General features: G+C 38.6%; 1 protein-coding gene across 1 annotated transcript in view; it reads right to left on the reverse strand.

The window, feature by feature from the left end:
• Positions 1-8,086: 8,086 nt before the first annotated feature.
• LOC134539982 (ubiquitin-conjugating enzyme E2 R2) overlaps positions 8,087-18,559 on the reverse strand; it is a 205,108-nt gene continuing 194,635 nt past the window's right edge. Inside the window, exons 4-5 of the mRNA XM_063382387.1 lie at positions 17,729-17,863; positions 8,087-11,285 (exon numbers count right to left, since the gene is read on the reverse strand). Coding sequence (XP_063238457.1) covers positions 11,057-11,285; positions 17,729-17,863 — 364 coding nt within the window. The 3' untranslated portion in view covers positions 8,087-11,056. The remainder of the gene's footprint in view (positions 11,286-17,728; positions 17,864-18,559) is intronic.

An 18,559-nucleotide genomic window follows, 5' to 3' on the forward strand; every position in this document is an offset into this window, starting at 1 on the left:
AGATGGCTGAACGGCCTAGTGAAGTACTACTGATCTGTGTTATTTCCTTTCCTAGCATAAGATAACAGTACAAATTGTTTCACCAATGAAGTCTGTAGGCACAATCAAGCAGTATACGTCCATGTAGTTTCTAAGCGCCGGATACTTCTGTTTGTTCGGCTCCTCTGCTGGAGAAAAAAAAGGGTCTTGCGGGAACGATCATAGCAAACGTTCCTGCTACCTTCATCTGCCTTGTGGTCCCCGGATACTTTCATTAAGAAAATGAGCACTATTTCTATTATTTACAGTTAAAAAAAAGGGCCACATAAAAATTTCCTTAAGTTTTCTATTGGCTTAAACATTTCGTTGCCCGCCATTTTTCGAGTCTATGCCGCCGCGCGGGGGGTCCCACCCCATCAGCGTGGCAGACAAAGGGCTGGCAGGATGTCTCGTGGAGGGCGGTGCGGGGGGTCCCACCCCTTCTGCAGGGCGGACCAAGGGCTGGCAGGATGTCTCGTGGAGGGAGGTCAAAGCAGTGCAGGGGAAACGGTTGGGGTTATGACGAGGTCGGGGAACTGTCCACTGGCCAGAATCTTGTTCTTTTTATGGTAATTATCTTAAAATAACTATTGGGTTTGTACTGTAGTTATGGTAAATCATCCATATTTCTTTGTATGTTGTTCATTTGTCTTTTCTTCATATTTACGTGCGCCATTAATTGAGACAGGAGTTTCAGAAAAAATTACGGACTTTATATCACACATTTAATGGCGTAAATGATGAGACCTCGGGCAATTTAAACACTTTATATGGAAAAACCTACCATGCAGGACCTCATAAGCGAGTTTTACTGTATTTTTTTTCCCCGTAAATAATAAAAAACCGAATCCTATATCAGACGTGCCAAAGCTTCGAATCTATAGGATTCGGCGGATATTGGATTCGGTCGCCCCATCCCTATATAATATATAAATAAGCATATATATCAATAAGGCTATGGTAAAAAAAACAAAGAGGTTAAACAATGATGATTGTTGAAACCCTGTAATTAAATACCAACAGATTTACAAGCAAGGTTAATTTGATGTTATTTTATGTAAAAAAAAGTCATATCTTAAATATTATAATGCAAACAAAAAAACTTACTTTATAAACAGCCAATATTTGACTTAATCCATCAGAGGCATGCTTGCACAACATGTAAACACTATTAACATATTAACAACTAAAGAAAATAATAGTGGAAACATAACAAAACTAAAGAAACCTAAAATGTCCCAAGTTAACCTCACTGTCCCACGTATCCCCAGTTGACGGTAATTGATGTTGCCTAAAAATATTTAATGGCACATTGTGTGTGTCAATTTATACACACACACGTGCCGCTTACTAGTATTTTTGGCACAATTTTTAATTTGAATTTAAAAAAAAAAAGATTGCCAGTCATTTTATTTTCTTGCTGCAAGAACTTAAACTTGTTCCTTCTACTGTACACTTCAGTTTAATTTTTCCCAGCCCAGATCTGATTTTTGCCGAGTCTTTTGCGAGTCAGACTGTGTATCCTTTTATTTCCGCCTTGGCGCACGAACATCACCTGCAATTCGCCTCCGAGCCGTGACAAGAACTGCTATATCCTTCAAGCTCTCAGGGCAGGCTACTTCAAAGACCTCCCTTGACGTGAGCACTTCAGGACATGATCTCGAATCATTTTCACCAACCTCCAGTCACGCCTCCGGGCTCAGTAGCGCCTCATTCCCACCTATCACCGCAGTTTTAACACCCCCCCCCCTCCATGTTTTCTGGGAATACTGGCCAGAGCACTGACCAGCCACTAACCCCGGCTAGGGTCGGCCGGTCCCAAGGCCAGGACTCCAGTCTCAAAAAAGTACTGCTCATGCACTCTAGCGGTAGTTTTGCAAATCACTTCCCCTGGGTGTTTGAACGGCCAGTAAACGCCTGCCCTCTGGCATCTCTTGCAGTAACCAGTACCCTGTAGTTCTTCCCCAGGCCACCAGAGCGCTGCCCTATTCCGCTCCATAAGCCCCATGCTGCTAGCTGCCGCCTCGTGTGAGTCGACCGCTACTTGGTTCAGACACACATCAGTAGGTCGCGCTGACATCGGCCGGTACCACCAACTTCGAGATATCGAGGTCAGTATTTCTCGACAAGCCCCTCAGTAATCTTCGGAACCTTTCGGTCCGGAAGCCGAAGCCTCCCCCCTTTCTTTTCTTTAACTTCGCTTTTTAATTATGAGTCCCTGCTGCCCCAAACTTACTGCGCGCCGCGATTCTGGACTGACCACTTGGTATCTCTGTCATCAGGACGCCTCTCCGTTTTACTTTTAAGATGTAATCGGCTAGACAAGGGATATGATTCCCACAACTGTAATGATTAGCCTTTAGTCAGTTCATGTAGGTCTACCTCGTAGGAGTAGAAGTTTTTTAATCATCATAATTTATTTTTTTAATCATGGAAACTTCCCCGACAACCGCGAGTTCGCGAGCCCAGCACCCGGGCTGATCCTGGAAGCCATCTCCCTGTTTGACAGGGTTCAAGTACCGGACTGTTTCCAAGAACCGGACGCCTCGGTAGCAGTCAAACTCCCAGGTCTTCAGCTTTTAGATCATCAGAATAACATTAAGCCACGATGTTGAACTGATCTGAACACCATACAATTTTTCTCATTCAGGATTTTACTCACTTCTAAGGAGCTTAATCTGTTTATTGTATATATATATATATATATAATGACATGTTTATTGTATATATATATGACATGGATTGAAGTTATAATCACATTATTGAAAGAATGGGCCGGCCCTTATTAAACAATGTAATAGATCATTAACACAATTCTTTAAAATATGCAACAATAAACAGATTAATATATATATATATATATATATATATATATATATATATATTGTTTATCAACTTATAATTTATCATGTGAAAAAAATCAAAAGTAAAATAAAAACAAAGGTACTAATATCTAGACGAAATAATTATTTTGCCTTATGAAACCAAAAGATCCAATAGTTAACCCCCCCCCCCCCCCTCATTAAGAGAGACTGAGAAGTGTAACAAAAAATTATTCATCATGTTGTTGTGTGTGTGTATATATTATTTTCCTTGTAAAACAACACAAAAATACAGCAGTAATACACTAAGTACAGCAATAGAGTGGAAAATTTGTTAATTTTATTTATAGATAATACCTAATAATATGCTAAAGAAAAAAAATGTTTTGTACGATACAGTTCAGAGTCGAAACAGAAATATTCAACTCTTTTGCAATCACAACACGCGTTTTGTTGGAGTTCCTGTCCACTTGGTTAATAAACTGAATTTTTTCAGCTACAGAATATATTTTCGCTTATATTTATCGGCCATCATAGCCGTACAAAAACCTGAATAAAATTTCAATACGACGTATTTTAATTAAATACGACCGTGACTACAATAAGTTAAAAAAAAATTATAATTACGGTAAACGTTAACCATCTCAAGGTGTTAAACCTTTGAAACAAAAACCAGCACCATAGACTACAGTAGCACTGTTTCCGACCATGTATCAGTGTACAAAATGCGCATCATAAGTATAAAGGAACAAGTCATAGGCTAACAAGCGCGAACAGGACGCCATATTGATAGTCGATCCGGTGCAAGTTGTGGAGTGCGTGTGTATTACGTCTATGGTGAACTATTCAAATGTAAACATCTGATGTTTGTATATGCGTGCTGTATTTTCTAGAGGTGTAAAAGTAACGAAAAAATGTGTACCCGTATGTATTCGTTACTATAACAATCAGTACTCGTTACTTTCGTATCGTTACTCGTTACTTCTGATACCGCAAAACATGGCACATGCTATGTTATGTAACAGCAACGAATCGAGTCGTATTTCGTACGCGTACAGTATGACGTCGCGTAAATAAAAATAAATCGAATATAAACAATTGAAAATATTTGATAACTAACAGCTTTTGTTAACCAAGAAACAATTAAATCTTATTAGAGCGGCTTTATTATAATATATCTTTTAATATAAGAACATAAAACGTGACAATACGCGATAATAAAAAACAAAAACATACATATTTATAATTTGTAAAAAATACTTTTTTACGTTGTTTCTGTTCGAATCTAAAACATTGTCTACACACACAATACCTTTAATAAACAGTAAAAAACTTGGACGACGAATTTCCAAATTATACTTTTATTAATAAACAAACATCGTTCTTTGTAACGAATAAGCGCGCGCATGCGTAAAACATACGAAAACATACGAAAGATGCGAGTAACGAAATGCATTCGTGTGTAACGTTTCGTTACTCGTTACTAGATGCCGCACCCGTTACTCAGTAACGAATACATACGGTTTGCTACAGCTCTAGTATTTTCTAGCTATGGTTTTGGCCTAAATTATAACTTAGAGGGAAGGGATACTGCAAATTGTGGCAGTTATCAAAGCAAATTTGAACGTTAAAGGCGGGAATGTAGAAGTTTTAATATTGTTACAGGCGGGAAATTAAAGCATTGTGATAAATGTAAAAATGACGGGACCATGAAATTATGGTGTTATAGGCGGGAAAATGTTAAAAACGGGAATGTTATAACCGGGTTGTACTGTATATACATACATACATATATGTACACACACATACACAATTACACAGTTCCTCTTTTTTTTTTTTTTTTTTTTTTTTTTTTAGTGTTTCTCCCTTGTGTACCTTGAGTATACAGTGCCCACTTAAAGCAGCTTCAAGAACTTTGATAACAAAATTTATACAAAGTTTTCTTTAACTACATAAGGGCAGTAACAATACAGTCCATTGGTAACCACAGCTAAAAATACCGACATGAAAACTCCCAGTTGCATAAAACACAGAGGCTAACAATAACTGCCTCTCTGTAGTAATCGGCAAACCACAACTATCAGGTTTTTCCAAATGATGAACAAATGGGCACAGGCAACCAAACAGGATCTTCAAATTCTTCATAAAATTCAAAAACATTGACCACATTCACTTTATAGTGGAGAGCCACCCGTATCTAGCAGTTATCCAGCTACTGAAAGAAGTCTATAGTGCGAGTTTCGCACTGTAGAGGCTTTGGAGACTGGCTGATGAAACCGAAAGCTGACTATATTATAGTCCCTGCCCTAAGAGAAATTGGCACAGAAAGCCAGTACTGAAAGTTGCTCTTTTTTATGCAGGACTATGTCTGTCCATCATTTTATAATTTTACAAAATGCAATGGGAAAGTAATTAAAATTTGAAGTTCAGATAATTAATTTCTGCAGTTATTAAATATTTTACCATTGGTTAAAAACATTTATTCATCAATCAGTGATCAACAACTCACAGAAAAAAAAAAAACCAGTCAGTTATATAATTTTTGTTGAAAAATCTCTTTATAAACACGAATATACTATAAAGTCAATTTTTTGGTATGTTTGCCCCACTGGTTCTATCCATTAAAACTGTCTGTAGTATTATAATAAAGCAAAATGAAAACCTTAAAAAACACATACATGCATTGTAGCTAAACCTTTGTTGACCCTTAATTTAAAAACAAATGTGGAAAATGTAACACAACTGTTTTGTGTACTACACAGAGATGATTTTACACATTTTTAGTTCAAACTAATTTCAGAACTTGAAAATTTCAGCTTTGCAAGGTAATGACAATTACGTATTCTAAGTCTATTTTCCACTCAAATAGCATACTTGTCAACATTTTAAATAACAAAACTAGTAAACAAAGTTATCTGAAGACTTAATTTTGGGGTAGTGCAAACATGGCAATTTGGTCAGATTGAAAATAACACAAATATTGCTAACTATCCATCATTTCACACGATTTACTATAGCAATAAATTATGTCAAGAAAAGAATACATACACAAATTGTCACTGGAGAACTGTTTGACCGTTATCTGCAGCTAAATGAATCAAGTGATAAAAACACCCCATCACAGTAATGTACCCCTGCATGGAATAACAGTCTCCATGCTATCTTTATGTACAAACTTAACTGCAGCATTATCTGCAGAAATGCAATCATGTTTTTTGCAAGCACTTTCAGGCATTCCAATTTGGCCAACATAAAACTACCTAGATTTTAGCCCGATGAATTGCCCACAAAATTAGGCAACAAAGAGATTTGTGAGAATTTTTTGCACATCTTTATAAAAAAAATGTTACCCCAGACACAAACTAGAAACTCAACTATTTTACACTTCTGTCCATTAACAGAGAGTCATTTTGAAAATACTCTTTCATGTTCTGCTGCTACTAGATTTTTTTGTGACGTCTGACGAAGAAAACAAATTCCTAAGCAAACTCACTTCTAAGAACTGCATTATACCATATTCATGTTACTTGTAAAATAATTCTGTATTTTATTTTATTCACTACATTTTGTATTGCTGATGCATTTTGAAGTTGTGCCAAGGCTATGTGAGTGTCTTTTACTGCAGTGTTCAATGTTCAAATCACAACAAACTAGCCAAAGGTACTGTATAATTTTTTCTAGTCATAATGAATAATTGTATGCCATTCAACCGTGCTTGAGTGAGTGGGGGGAGAGAACAGGATCGTATGAAATGGGTGGGAGGCAGAGTTTATGCAATTAAGAAGGCAAGGTGGAGTAGCGTTGCTTCGGCAGCTGTTCATTACGTCTTGTTGCAATCGGGCTCACGATGTAAGGGAAGAACATTCCATGTAAAGGTCGGACTACCAGAGGGCAGAGTTCTGGGACTTTCAACTACGGTTTTGTTAAAAGATTTCCAGTTGTCACCAGTTATTTTAAAACAAGAGGTTGTTTCTTTAGTAAAAATGTAATACATGTTTGAAGAATACAAGGAATCACGTAACCACAGCACAGCCTACTCCGTGGGACGACTACAATTCCAGCCGGCCACACAACTCGACAGACAGTGAGCTACCGTCATATCCGTGTCCTTGACGATGCCTCACCCACAGTCCGCTGTGCAGCTAAAAGGTATTTTTGCAGGCAACATGCCCTATGGGACTTTTGAGTAATATCGATGTACATAGTTTAACATCATCTCTACCAAATACAATATTGTTTACCAAATTTATAATATCTAAACATTGCAAACATTTTGATAGTAACAACCAAATAAAGATGGCACGTGGACACCTGGAGTCTGGATGCTGTTAGAAGTGCATCAGGCAGCCATCTTAGGCAGATGGATGAACATCTACTCTTCTCATAAGTCAAGAAATTAAAGGTGTATAAAAAGCATTAATTATGTTGAACAATTTTACACACATGTTATTTGTAGTGGTGAAAGATGAAGTTGTAAGGTTAATAAAGCACAAAGGGTACGGTTAAACTACAGTAGAACCCTATTTTTATGCTTCAAGTGATGTTAGCTGCACTCTTGCTAATAATATTTTGTGTAGTACATTACACACAAGGTGATGACTGATGACTATACACCATTTCCTGCATCTTACACCACTTTTGATGGCTACAGTATAATTAGCCATATTTTACATTTTTTTGTGGTCTTTTGGAAAAAGCATAATGCCAGTTCACTGTAAAACTATTTATCTCACAGATATCTTCTGCATAAAGATCATACTTACAGCCAAGTTGCAACCAACTCATGTGTTTTAAACATATCATAAAGCAGTGTTGCATCAATAAGTACCTAACAAATTAACTATCATTTCTAAACCCTCAGCACACAAAGTGTTGTACTCCGCTGTTATTTCACTGCTCCCTTTTACATTCGAAATAATTCAAATGTTTATACTATTATGTAGGAGTCAGTAAGCAATGTTACGATTGCAAAACATGATGAAACTCCTAACGAGTGTTGGTTGTTGTTGTTGTATTCGGGGATTCAATGTTTGGATGGTGATGAAGCAGCGGAGGAGAAAACCAGAACACCGACCATAAAAGCTCTGTATGAGTACAAGAGAGCAATGATAGTCATGCAGCAGTACACGTGACGACCTTCAGAAGGAATTGACAACCCATGATAGTTGGTATATAAGGCGGCCTACCATCTTAGTAAGGGACCTTTTGACTTTTTACTGTCTGTAATTACAGTGAGTCTATGTCAGTCAGTTTCAATAGTTTATTGAAGAAAATACATTACACTACTACTCCATCTTTGCCTTGGCTGTCCAATAATACCAAGGGGTTAAGGCTTATTTCCGCTAGCAAGCTTACAAAACCCTTGGATATTCTCTTCCCCTAAGCCTCCCAAAGTAGTTGCTCCGAGACTTTCAGGACGCAAAGAAAGCAAGAAGGTGGCATGGCAAGACACTAAACATGTGATTCCAGTTCGAATCCCGATAAAGCAATAATATTCTCTAACACCTAATGTGTGTGTGTTTTTTTTTTTTTTTTTTTTTTACCATTTCACATTGGAAACTGGCCCACCCCCCATTTTAATCAATGACTTTTAACCAACTACATAAAATATGTATAATGTCTAGTCTAAAAATCATGCATGTATACAGGACAAAACATGTTTTAAGTAAGAAACTTAAGAGATTTTTCTTTTTAGATAAGTACTGGTGTTTCAACCACTGCTAGTTTGTCACTCGACCAAAAGATTCCAAACAACATTGCACATTTTAGCCTAGTTGTGCTCCCAAAAACCACTGTCCCATGTAACTGTGTGAATTTCATGGTTGCACACGTACAAGTGCATTTGTATATTTACAGTCTTTTTTCCTTCTCTAATGCCAGCATCATGACTTCTTTTTTTATAACAGAATGTCCAGCAAACCCACAAAAAGAATTCCCCGACTTTTTCCAGGACCAAAATATTTATGGAAAACGTCCATATAAATGTTTTTATTACTTCCCAACACTGCCATAGTCACAAATTCCTTACATATTCTTCAATGTTGTAACAAAACTGTCGACACACAAACAAGAAACATAAAAACTATGCACAAACTGATGCTTCCTACATCACACTCTGCGGCACAATCACAGTGTTTAGCCTCACATGCCGAAAAATACAACTCTGTTTAGCGAAAATTCTTGGCATACCAGCATTGCAACAAAAACTGAACCCAAATACAATATGCGTGGGGAAGCTAGTGGGTTGGTGATACCTGATGAGTATTCCCTAGTTAACATTAATTTAAATTAGTCAAAATAGAGGGATCAGACAAAAATAATAAGAGGATTAATACCAGAGCCTCGCTGCGTTGTATAGGTTTTCACGTTCACTCCAGATGAGAATACGTCGATTATCAGTTTCCACACTTAATTGCCACTCGGAGAACAGAACTAATATCCAATTGGCATGCTCCCATCCATACTGTTCCTCCGCCCAGTATTAACAGACTGTGCAGTGCTAGCAATGATGAGCCTATGCCATAGAGGTCACCTGCATGAAGACTATTATGGCCAGTTTGAGACGACACCCTGCATCCTGCAAGGCACGTTGCAGTAGAACTGCATTCTGCCCCCTGTTCTGACGGACTGTCGATAGTACTGCTACTGAAAACACAGCTTGTCCGACACCCTAATTCTTTTTGTGTGATCATATAATTATGTCTGTTGGATCCTAATTTTTGACTGAACCCCTAATTATTTTTTTGGCCAGTGTATTTCCCTGGCTTTTCCCAGTTTTCCCTTATGCTGGACATTCTGTATACAACTAATATAATTGCTTGGCTAACATGGCATACTGCATTGTTATCAGAAGACAACTTGAGCATTTCTAAAATATTTGTTTACACAAAATTTATTTTACATGAATTTCTTACAAAAATTAGCATTCAAATAACTGTGACCTCATGAAATCTAATACTTTTAAAGACATACAAACAAGCATACTGTATAGAACAGGCCAATTGAACTACAGTACTCAACGCTGGGAAATATTTGTGATTGTGTTTTTTGGGGAGCTGACTGCAATTTAATTTTTTTTAGTGTACTTAAAAGCAATCTCCAAAAACTTTTCAAAATAATGTCACCAAATACAATAAATGAGTTATACACAAAATAAAATTCCCAACTGGACGGTTGCAGTCTTGCTGGATTAAGTATTATGTAATACAGTCTGAAAATAACATTGACTAAACTTCTGATAGTAAGTTTTCAGTACACAAATACATACAATCTCCAATAGAACTATACTGACCATATTGATTCAAAGTAAGTATACAAAATATTTAGTATTATGAGTTCAGTATTTGTAACTTCATATAGAATTCACAATTTTTGGATGTGACAACAGAGCTATACACATTCAGTGTTAATTTTAAGTTATTTTGTTCTCTTAAGTAATTATATACAGCAAGATGCAAAAACCTCAAATTCACATATTACAAAAAAGAATCTCTCTTTTAAAATTAAACTCCAGGCATAAAGTCACTTCTGAATTTGTGGTCAAGAGCAAGTTCATGTCTTGCTTATCTCATGCATACTTGCAATTGTGCTCAAGAAGAACAAAATAGGCTCCAGTTTGTGACCTGCATTCTTGTGTATGCTATGCTTACTTAACACATGGATATTTTTTATCTACTATAAGAATATTCACTTTTTGCAAGACCTTAATGTGAAATGCTGTCTGAAAGAAATGACTCTTAGACATCACCTCTTCACATTTCCTCAAATCCTCTTGTCAAGGCCCCAATGACAGATTTTTTAAAAGAGTTTGCATAGTCTATCTGGTAAACTACACCAAAGCTCACAAATACATTTTTTTTAATCAAGACAATATTTTTTTTGCAGACAAATACAATCACCATTTAAAGAACTTGAAGCTTTGAATCCACACTTTCAATTTCACTTTCGCGTTCCTCTAAAATCTATTAAAAAAGTTAAGCTATTTGGTAAAACCGGCACCCCGCAAGGGCGGTGCAAAAAAAAAAACAATATTTACAAAACGCTAACTACGGACTCTACATCACACTGAAGGAGAGGAGAAACATAAGTTGAAACATCATGAGCTGCGTAGCCGACGACGAAGGTAGCGCGACGGTCCAAGAGTTCACTCCCGACGCGACTCACTCGGTCCCGGGCACTCCGCGGGGGGGTGGGGCTCAGGCGGGGGGCGGCCGAGATCACGACTCGCCATTGCCGCTGTCGTCGCCGTCGTCGTAGTCGGCGTCCGAGTCGTCGTAGTCGCCCTCGTCGTCGTCGTCGTCCAGGTCGTAGTCGTCGTCGTAGAAGTCGGCCATGTCGGAGTGCTCGGGCTGCTTGACGCGCGTCTTGATGCAGTAGTCCTCGAGCGTGATGGGCACCACGACGCCGTCCTTCTCCGCCTCCAGCCGCGCCGCCGACACCTGCTTCCTGCGCACACCCACACACCCGTCAGGGCCTTCCGGTCACTCGTTGTGACGTATGTATTGAGTTGTGCGTATTAATGTATTAACTACTTGGGCTGTCGGGCAAGCGAAGCCAGAGCGGATGTTGTCGAGATGACCGAGTGTGTACAGAGTCAATAGTTTATCCGGGGGAGCCTGAAGCCACGGGAAAACAGGAAATGTACCATGAACCAGTAGCGGAACTTGGGTGAATAACACACAGCCTCTTAGCCTGGAAGTACAAACATGTGAGCAACCGTGTTTACAGAACCAGGGCAGGAACTGACCTCCAGGTCACAGGGTTGAGACAGAGTAGGAATAAAGGCAGAGGAAGCTATCGGGGTAGAGAGAGTCTTTCGTAGAAGCTGGAGGAGAATAGTCGTAAAGTAGGGACCAAGCAGGTTCCGAGCACTTGGCAGGAAGCGCGATGATTAGTTAAGAGTCTTCAGAATACTGGAAGCAGTTAAGGTAGATACTTCGCAACCGCCATGGCTTGGCTGCCATTAGCAAGCTCAATAGTGAATTAAGAAGTTTATGATTACTGTAAGATAACACCGATGCAGAGTATGTATAATAAAAGAGAAACATAGTACTACAGGAGTTAAAGTAATTGCTTAAAACTTCACTCGCTTACCCGCAACATCGCTGCCTAATAGAAATCCTCGCCGCTCGGATACGACACCGTCCTCTCACTCTACACAGCTCAAGGACCAGGCTAGTGCATATTATTTATTTATTTATTTTATTATTTATTGCCTTATGTTAAGTGGCGAAGTCCTACACTTAACCACATGCATCCTTACTAACTAGGTACATGCAAAGTAAACCTGATAAATGTTTATAACCTACACATACCAAAAATTGTCACAAATACATTTAAATAAAAACTGAATTAACATATCCGTACAAATATGAAAATAATAATAAAATAAATAGTATATAAGATACACATGAGCTACCTGAAGTATAATATATTACAGGCATATTATAAAAATTCCTCTTTTTTTTAAAACTATCGAAAGCTAAAGATATGAAGATTTAAAGATGTTTAATAACCTAAATATGTATGTAAAAACTAACGAAGACACAAAAAATTTGAATATGTATAGCAATACATTTTCTTATAATAAATCATACATATACACGTACATTCACACACATTCAATCACGCATATCTGATACCACAGCTAAACCTGATTATTGGAACTAGCAAGTACCTGAATAATGTTTTCTTGAACATAGAAAGTGAATTTTGAAGTCTGATTGACTAGGGTAGTTCATTCCAGGCACCAGCAGTAGTACAGTATACAGCTGTTTTATGTTGGGGAATGAGCCAAGAACAATTACTCTGAGAACACGTGCCTATACCATGACGTGGACCGAGGAACTGAAACTTGTCACCAAGATAGGACGGGGCCTGTGTCAATGTTTTCTTAAGCAATAAAAGGGAATGGAACTGTCGTCTTTTGTACAGTTTTAGACAATATAACCTATTGCATTGTCAATCCATTACCATCAAATTTAACAAACCCAAAATGTTCACCAATAGTAAATAATGTATATTAGAAAAGTCCCTGAACCCAGGGGTATGGGGGGAGGAATATATCCCCACTCCCTACCGAACATGGAAATTTTTTTTGCAATAAAATCAGTGAAGGCGGTACATTCTTGCTGTTATAACACATAAATGTAATTATAATTCTGACCTCACTCTGGTAAAATTACTACAAGTCCCGTATACAATTACAAGTTATTTTTATTTAAAACCATATTGGTTTTACACACAAACATGTACACACACACACCAACACACAAAAGTGCTTTTAAGGTCAAAATTGATATAAAGACTTTAGTTCTTTGGGAACTGCCAACATAAATGCAACACAATATTATGATGTAAGCTTTTCTTTGGAAACCTTTCTAGAAGTAGCTTGAAAAAGCCAGGGGTGAATTTTACTGGAGGGATGAACTGAGAATAACCCAAATGTTACGACCTTGCAACTGCCCACTGCACAACCAAGGGCTTTCAAAGATCGTACGAACCCTGGTTATTGCTGTCGAGCACCGATACCACAGAATGAACAACTATGTCTGGTTTTCAGTGTCCGAAGCGAGGTGGCACAGTGGTTAAGACACTGTGGCCTATATTCAAAGGACCCGGGGTCGAATATCTATCCATACATTCCACGGTTTCCTGAAACCACTCCAAGTAAATGCTTAAATTTAAATTACATTCATAACCGGAATTCAAACCTGGAAACGCATATGTTTTGTGTTCTGTCTTAATATTTTCTTCCTTTTTTTCTTCCTTCATTCCATTGTGTAATTCAATCTGATCAACATTCATTTATGTAATGGACTACCTTTCTAGAACTCTACATCCTAATTCCATTCCTCCTTCAAAATGTTTCCCAATTAAAATTTGCAAACTGCATGAAATGGTTTTCTTATTTTTACATGCTTTATATTAGCTTCACCTGTATGTTTGTTTGTCTGTCCGTCTGTAACTCTTTCGACTAAGAGTGAGTGGCTCATCACTGTAAAATGTCCCACCAATTTCATTACGTTCGTTAGCCGAGTGGTCAGCTTTCGGATTCAGCGATCGTGGGTTCTACTCACGGCCGCGCCGAAAAAAAAAAGTTTTTCTTCTCCGGTAAATTCTAAATTATATCCATACATCTAACTGTAAATGATTCGGAGAGACTTTACCATTTCTTTGTGACGTTGCAACTCCAAATAGTTATCTCAGATGGTAATAGGTAGTGTCGGTAACTCATTTCCCTATGATAATTATACAATAATATAGTTTAAAAAACTAAAGAAACATGCTTTTAAAGATTATCAAACTAAAAAGTAAAAAATAATTTTAAAATTTAATTTATGACAATAGTATATAAGCAATACTAGTATAAATGAGAAAAAAGCATGGGGCGCTTAATATACAAAAAATATGGCACAAAGCACCTCAAGCTTTTTTCTCATTTATACTAGTATTGCTTATATACTATTGTCATAAATTAAATTTTTAAATTATTTTTTACTTTTTAGTTTGATAATCTTTAAAAGCATGTTTCTTTAGTTTTTTAAACTATATTTATTATCAAAAGCAATTTGTGGTGGTGTGTGGTGGTGTGTGGTGGTAACTTATGATAAGCCAAGACCTATTCCTGCCCCAACATCCCTGAACTGAGTTGAAGGTCTGGCAGACATCTCCACTCTGGGGTCATCCAGTGAGGGCGGATAAGGCATTTCCCTTAGCATTGTTGTAGTTATGCATACATGCATGCACGGTGCATGCATGCAGGGCCACCGAGGGAAACCAAGGCCCGGGGCAAATAACTGTCAGTAACTCCCAGTTAACTACGTTACTTTGTCTTAACTGTAAACTTGATCTGTGCGCATCACACTAACTGTAAACTTGATATGTGCGCATCACAGAACTTGAAATTAATTGCTATGAATTCTGTGAACTATAGACTTGTACTTATCTGATTAAAACCCAAACATTAATTTTTTTTAAACGACACCCCCCTCCCTTTCCTCGCCCTGCTGACAATCCTGCATGTATGTGGCACAGTTTGAACCACAGAGCAGTGTTTGAAATATACAGGGTGCCCAAAAAGTCTTTCCTTGATTACATAAATTTATAACTTTGGCTAGACGTACAATAAAAATATGAAAGGTGTCAAAATATTAGGTCATAAGTCAAGTATTTTTTGTTATAGGTTTGCAGTGTCCGAGGTGTGGTGCCCAGGAAGCCGGACATGATTACCAATCAGGAGAAAGCGCAGTGTGTCCTGTGTTACGAGACACGGTTACCAATAACAGTGCAGAGACACTTCCAGACCACATATGGAAAGATTCCCCCTAATGTCAAGAACATTAAGATGTGATATGACCACAGGATCCGAAGTCTGGTCGACCATCAACCTCAGCTGAAAGGGTGGAAGCTGTGAGACAGTCATTTCTGCGAAGTCGGGAGAAATCAGTGCGAAGGGCCTCACGTGAATTACAGATGCCAAAAAGTTCTTTCCACAATATACTTCACAAAAGTTAATGTTTTGTGCATACAAAGTGTAAATTGTTCAGGCTCTGTTGCCCAATGACAGTACACGTCGATATGACTTTGCAGTTGAAATGTTATCACGTATGGAGGATGATAATGGCTATCTCCAACGAATTGCATTTTCTGACGAGTCAACCTTTTTTGTCAGTGAAGTAGTGAACCAGAGGAAGTCCAAAAGTGAATGTCTGGTTCGTGCTATTGCATGACAGAATTATCGGGCCATTCTTCTTTGCTGAGGCAACCATCACATCTCCAGTGTATTTGGACATGTTACAACTTTATGCTGTTCCTCAGCTGCTTGAGTATCACCCCGATGTCATGTTTAAACAAGAAGGTATCCACCTCATTGGGGTTTGGAGGTCCGTGCCTATCTTGATATGACCTGTCATGGATAATGGATCGGTTGTGATGTACCACGGTTTGGCCTCCACGCTCTCCTGACATAACCCCATTAAATTTTTTATGGGGTTATGTCAAGGACGAGGTCTACCGAACACATGTACCAGATATTGCAAACCTGCAACAACGGATAACCAGAGTCATTGCATCGATCCCTCCAATGATGTTGGCTAATGTGTGGACGGAAATTGAATATTGACTAGATGTGCTACGCGCTACCAAAAGGTGCTCATGTGAAGTGTACTGATGTTTGAAAAAACTTGGATAGTTTCTCAACATTTTGTCACCAGTTTCATATTTTTATCTCACTTCTAGCCAATGTTATTAATTTGTGTAATCAGGTTAAGACTTTTCGGACATCTTGTATATTTAAAGTCAAAGTCGTGCACAATTCAATTTTAAAACATTCAAATTATTCATTAAGTAATATCACAAAAGAAAATATACTTTGATTTATTCTGCTAACAACTTATTGACTCCAATATGATACGATTATGCATGTAAAGAGTATGTCTGTAAAGTAATGAGACTAGGTATGGTAAAAAGAATTTATTGATACAATCGGTATGTGATAAAATTTTTCCAAATAGTCTCCTTGTGCATCGATACACTGTTGCCAACATGATTCCCACGCTGCAAAGGCTCCCTGGAAGTCAGCTGCCGTAACCTCTTTCAGAAACTCTGTGACAGTCCGTTGGATGGAGGGAACATCTTTGAAAATGTGACCTTTCATGATTCTCTTGAGCTTTGGGAACAGGAAAAATTCTGGCGGGCTCACATATGGGCTGTATGGTGACTGCAGCAAGGTTGCAACCCCTATCCGGGCCAGGTAGGCTCTCACAACGAAGGTGGTGTGGGCTGGAGCATTGTCGTGGTGGAGCATCCAGCAATCTGCCAACTCCAGTCGTTTCCGTTTAACGGCTCTGTACAGGTGCGCAAGGACTTCTTTGTAGAAAACGGCGTTGACAGTTTGTCCCATGGGTAAAATTTCTTTGTGAACTATCCCATGCTTGTCAAAAAAGACATTGAACATTGTCTTTACCTTGGACTTTGGCGCTTGGTTTCGGGGTCGTACCGGTACACCCATGATTCATCGACTGTTATTACGTTGTCTAGAAAGTCCGGTTCACTTTCTAACTGCCCCAAAATTTCACGGCAAATGTCAACACTCGTCCTCGTTTTTGTTCATGACTCAACTCATTTGGCACCAATTTCGCACAAACATTCCGCATGTTCAAATTTTCAGAAGTAATTTTGTGAACTGTTGTTTTGCATATGTTTTGGTCTTCGGCGATTAATCTTACACTCAAATGACGATCGGAGTCCAGGAGATTTTTTTACCTTGGCCAAATTTTCGTCCAAACCACTCGTTGAAGGGCATCAGATCACTCCTTATCTTCAACCGTCTCCCGTACATTCTTGAAATCACTGAACCACCGGAAGACCGGGGCCCTTGACAGGGCGTCATCTTTGTAACCCTCCTTAACACGGCAAGCATCTCGGAGGCAGTTTTCCCCAGGAAAAAGCAAAATTTAATTGCGTATAGTTGCTCCAGCGAAAAATCCATTTTAGACATTTTCTGACATTTTTTAAAATACAGCTTGTGCACCACACGTGATCTCTATGCCAGAGCTCGGATGAGACTGCCACCAGGTTCATTGCTTAGTTCACACCCCCCACCGCAAATCCCATCACTGGCGCTCCGTGTAACGGCCAGTCTCATTACTTTAAGGACAAACCCTGTTAAGTATGTAGTTGAAAAACTGGCCAAATTAATTCAGCAACACTGGGGTCTGGAAATCAATTAAATCTAGAGTGTGAAAAAATTGACAACTATCTTCCAACTAAAGTCTTTTGTTTTTCAACCAGTGCTCCCCTTATGAGCAGAATTTCGTAACAGAGAAAGTTGGGAAAACAGAAGGCTCGCTGTTTGCTTTCAAATTCTTTCCATTTGTTGGACGCACCTGATGATGTTCTCGTACTCCTTGTCCTTGCCCCGCGACTCCCTCCAGCGCCGGTACATGACAGAGGCATCCACGTTGGCTGGACTGAAGGTGTTGGGCTCGTTGAGCAGGGAGATCACCGACAGCAGGATGGTCCTGCAACAACCCCGGCGCCACGCGCCTTCAGCGGAGGCCACAGCCGCCAGGCAAACAAAGGGCCTGATGGGGACAAACAATCAACTACAGACCCCACCTGACCTTTGAAGTAATTTTTTTTTAATAAATGTTTTTAATTCTACATTTTTAGGACTAAAGTATATATTTTAAGCTTTCAAGGCTTGAGAATTGCATTGAAACAACCTTTCAAGTTGCTTTTTCCCCTTCAATTTTTTGACTTTCCATTTAACTTGCAAGCTATCCATACGACTCAAAACTCTCGGTCATTCACCCCTCCACAAAATTAGTGGATGGGTCCGGCACTAGGCCCCAGGGAAATAATTTTGCTGTGTCCCTTCCTTATTATTTGATGCACTACTTTCAAACCCAACAATTTATATTTATATATACATATATATGCTATAAACGTTACTGTGGCCAGAACTGTAAAAGTGTTCCGTGAGCATCGCATAAATGTGAGGTTTCCTATAATTTTTATTAACTACTGACTTGTAATTTTTGTCCTACTGGCGTAAACAAAAAAAAAAAAAACCCTTGGAATGCAAACGGGCCCTCTGGTGCAAACTAAAGAAAATGGGGAAATGAAGTAACAAAACCAAAACCATCCATTTTCTTGCTTACGGCTCGAACACAATCAACATTAGCACTTCACTAACACAAGTATTATATATAAAG

The sequence above is a fragment of the Bacillus rossius genome, chromosome 16 (genome assembly GCF_032445375.1).
Source record: "Bacillus rossius redtenbacheri isolate Brsri chromosome 16, Brsri_v3, whole genome shotgun sequence".
NCBI classification, from domain to species: domain Eukaryota; kingdom Metazoa; phylum Arthropoda; class Insecta; order Phasmatodea; family Bacillidae; genus Bacillus; species Bacillus rossius.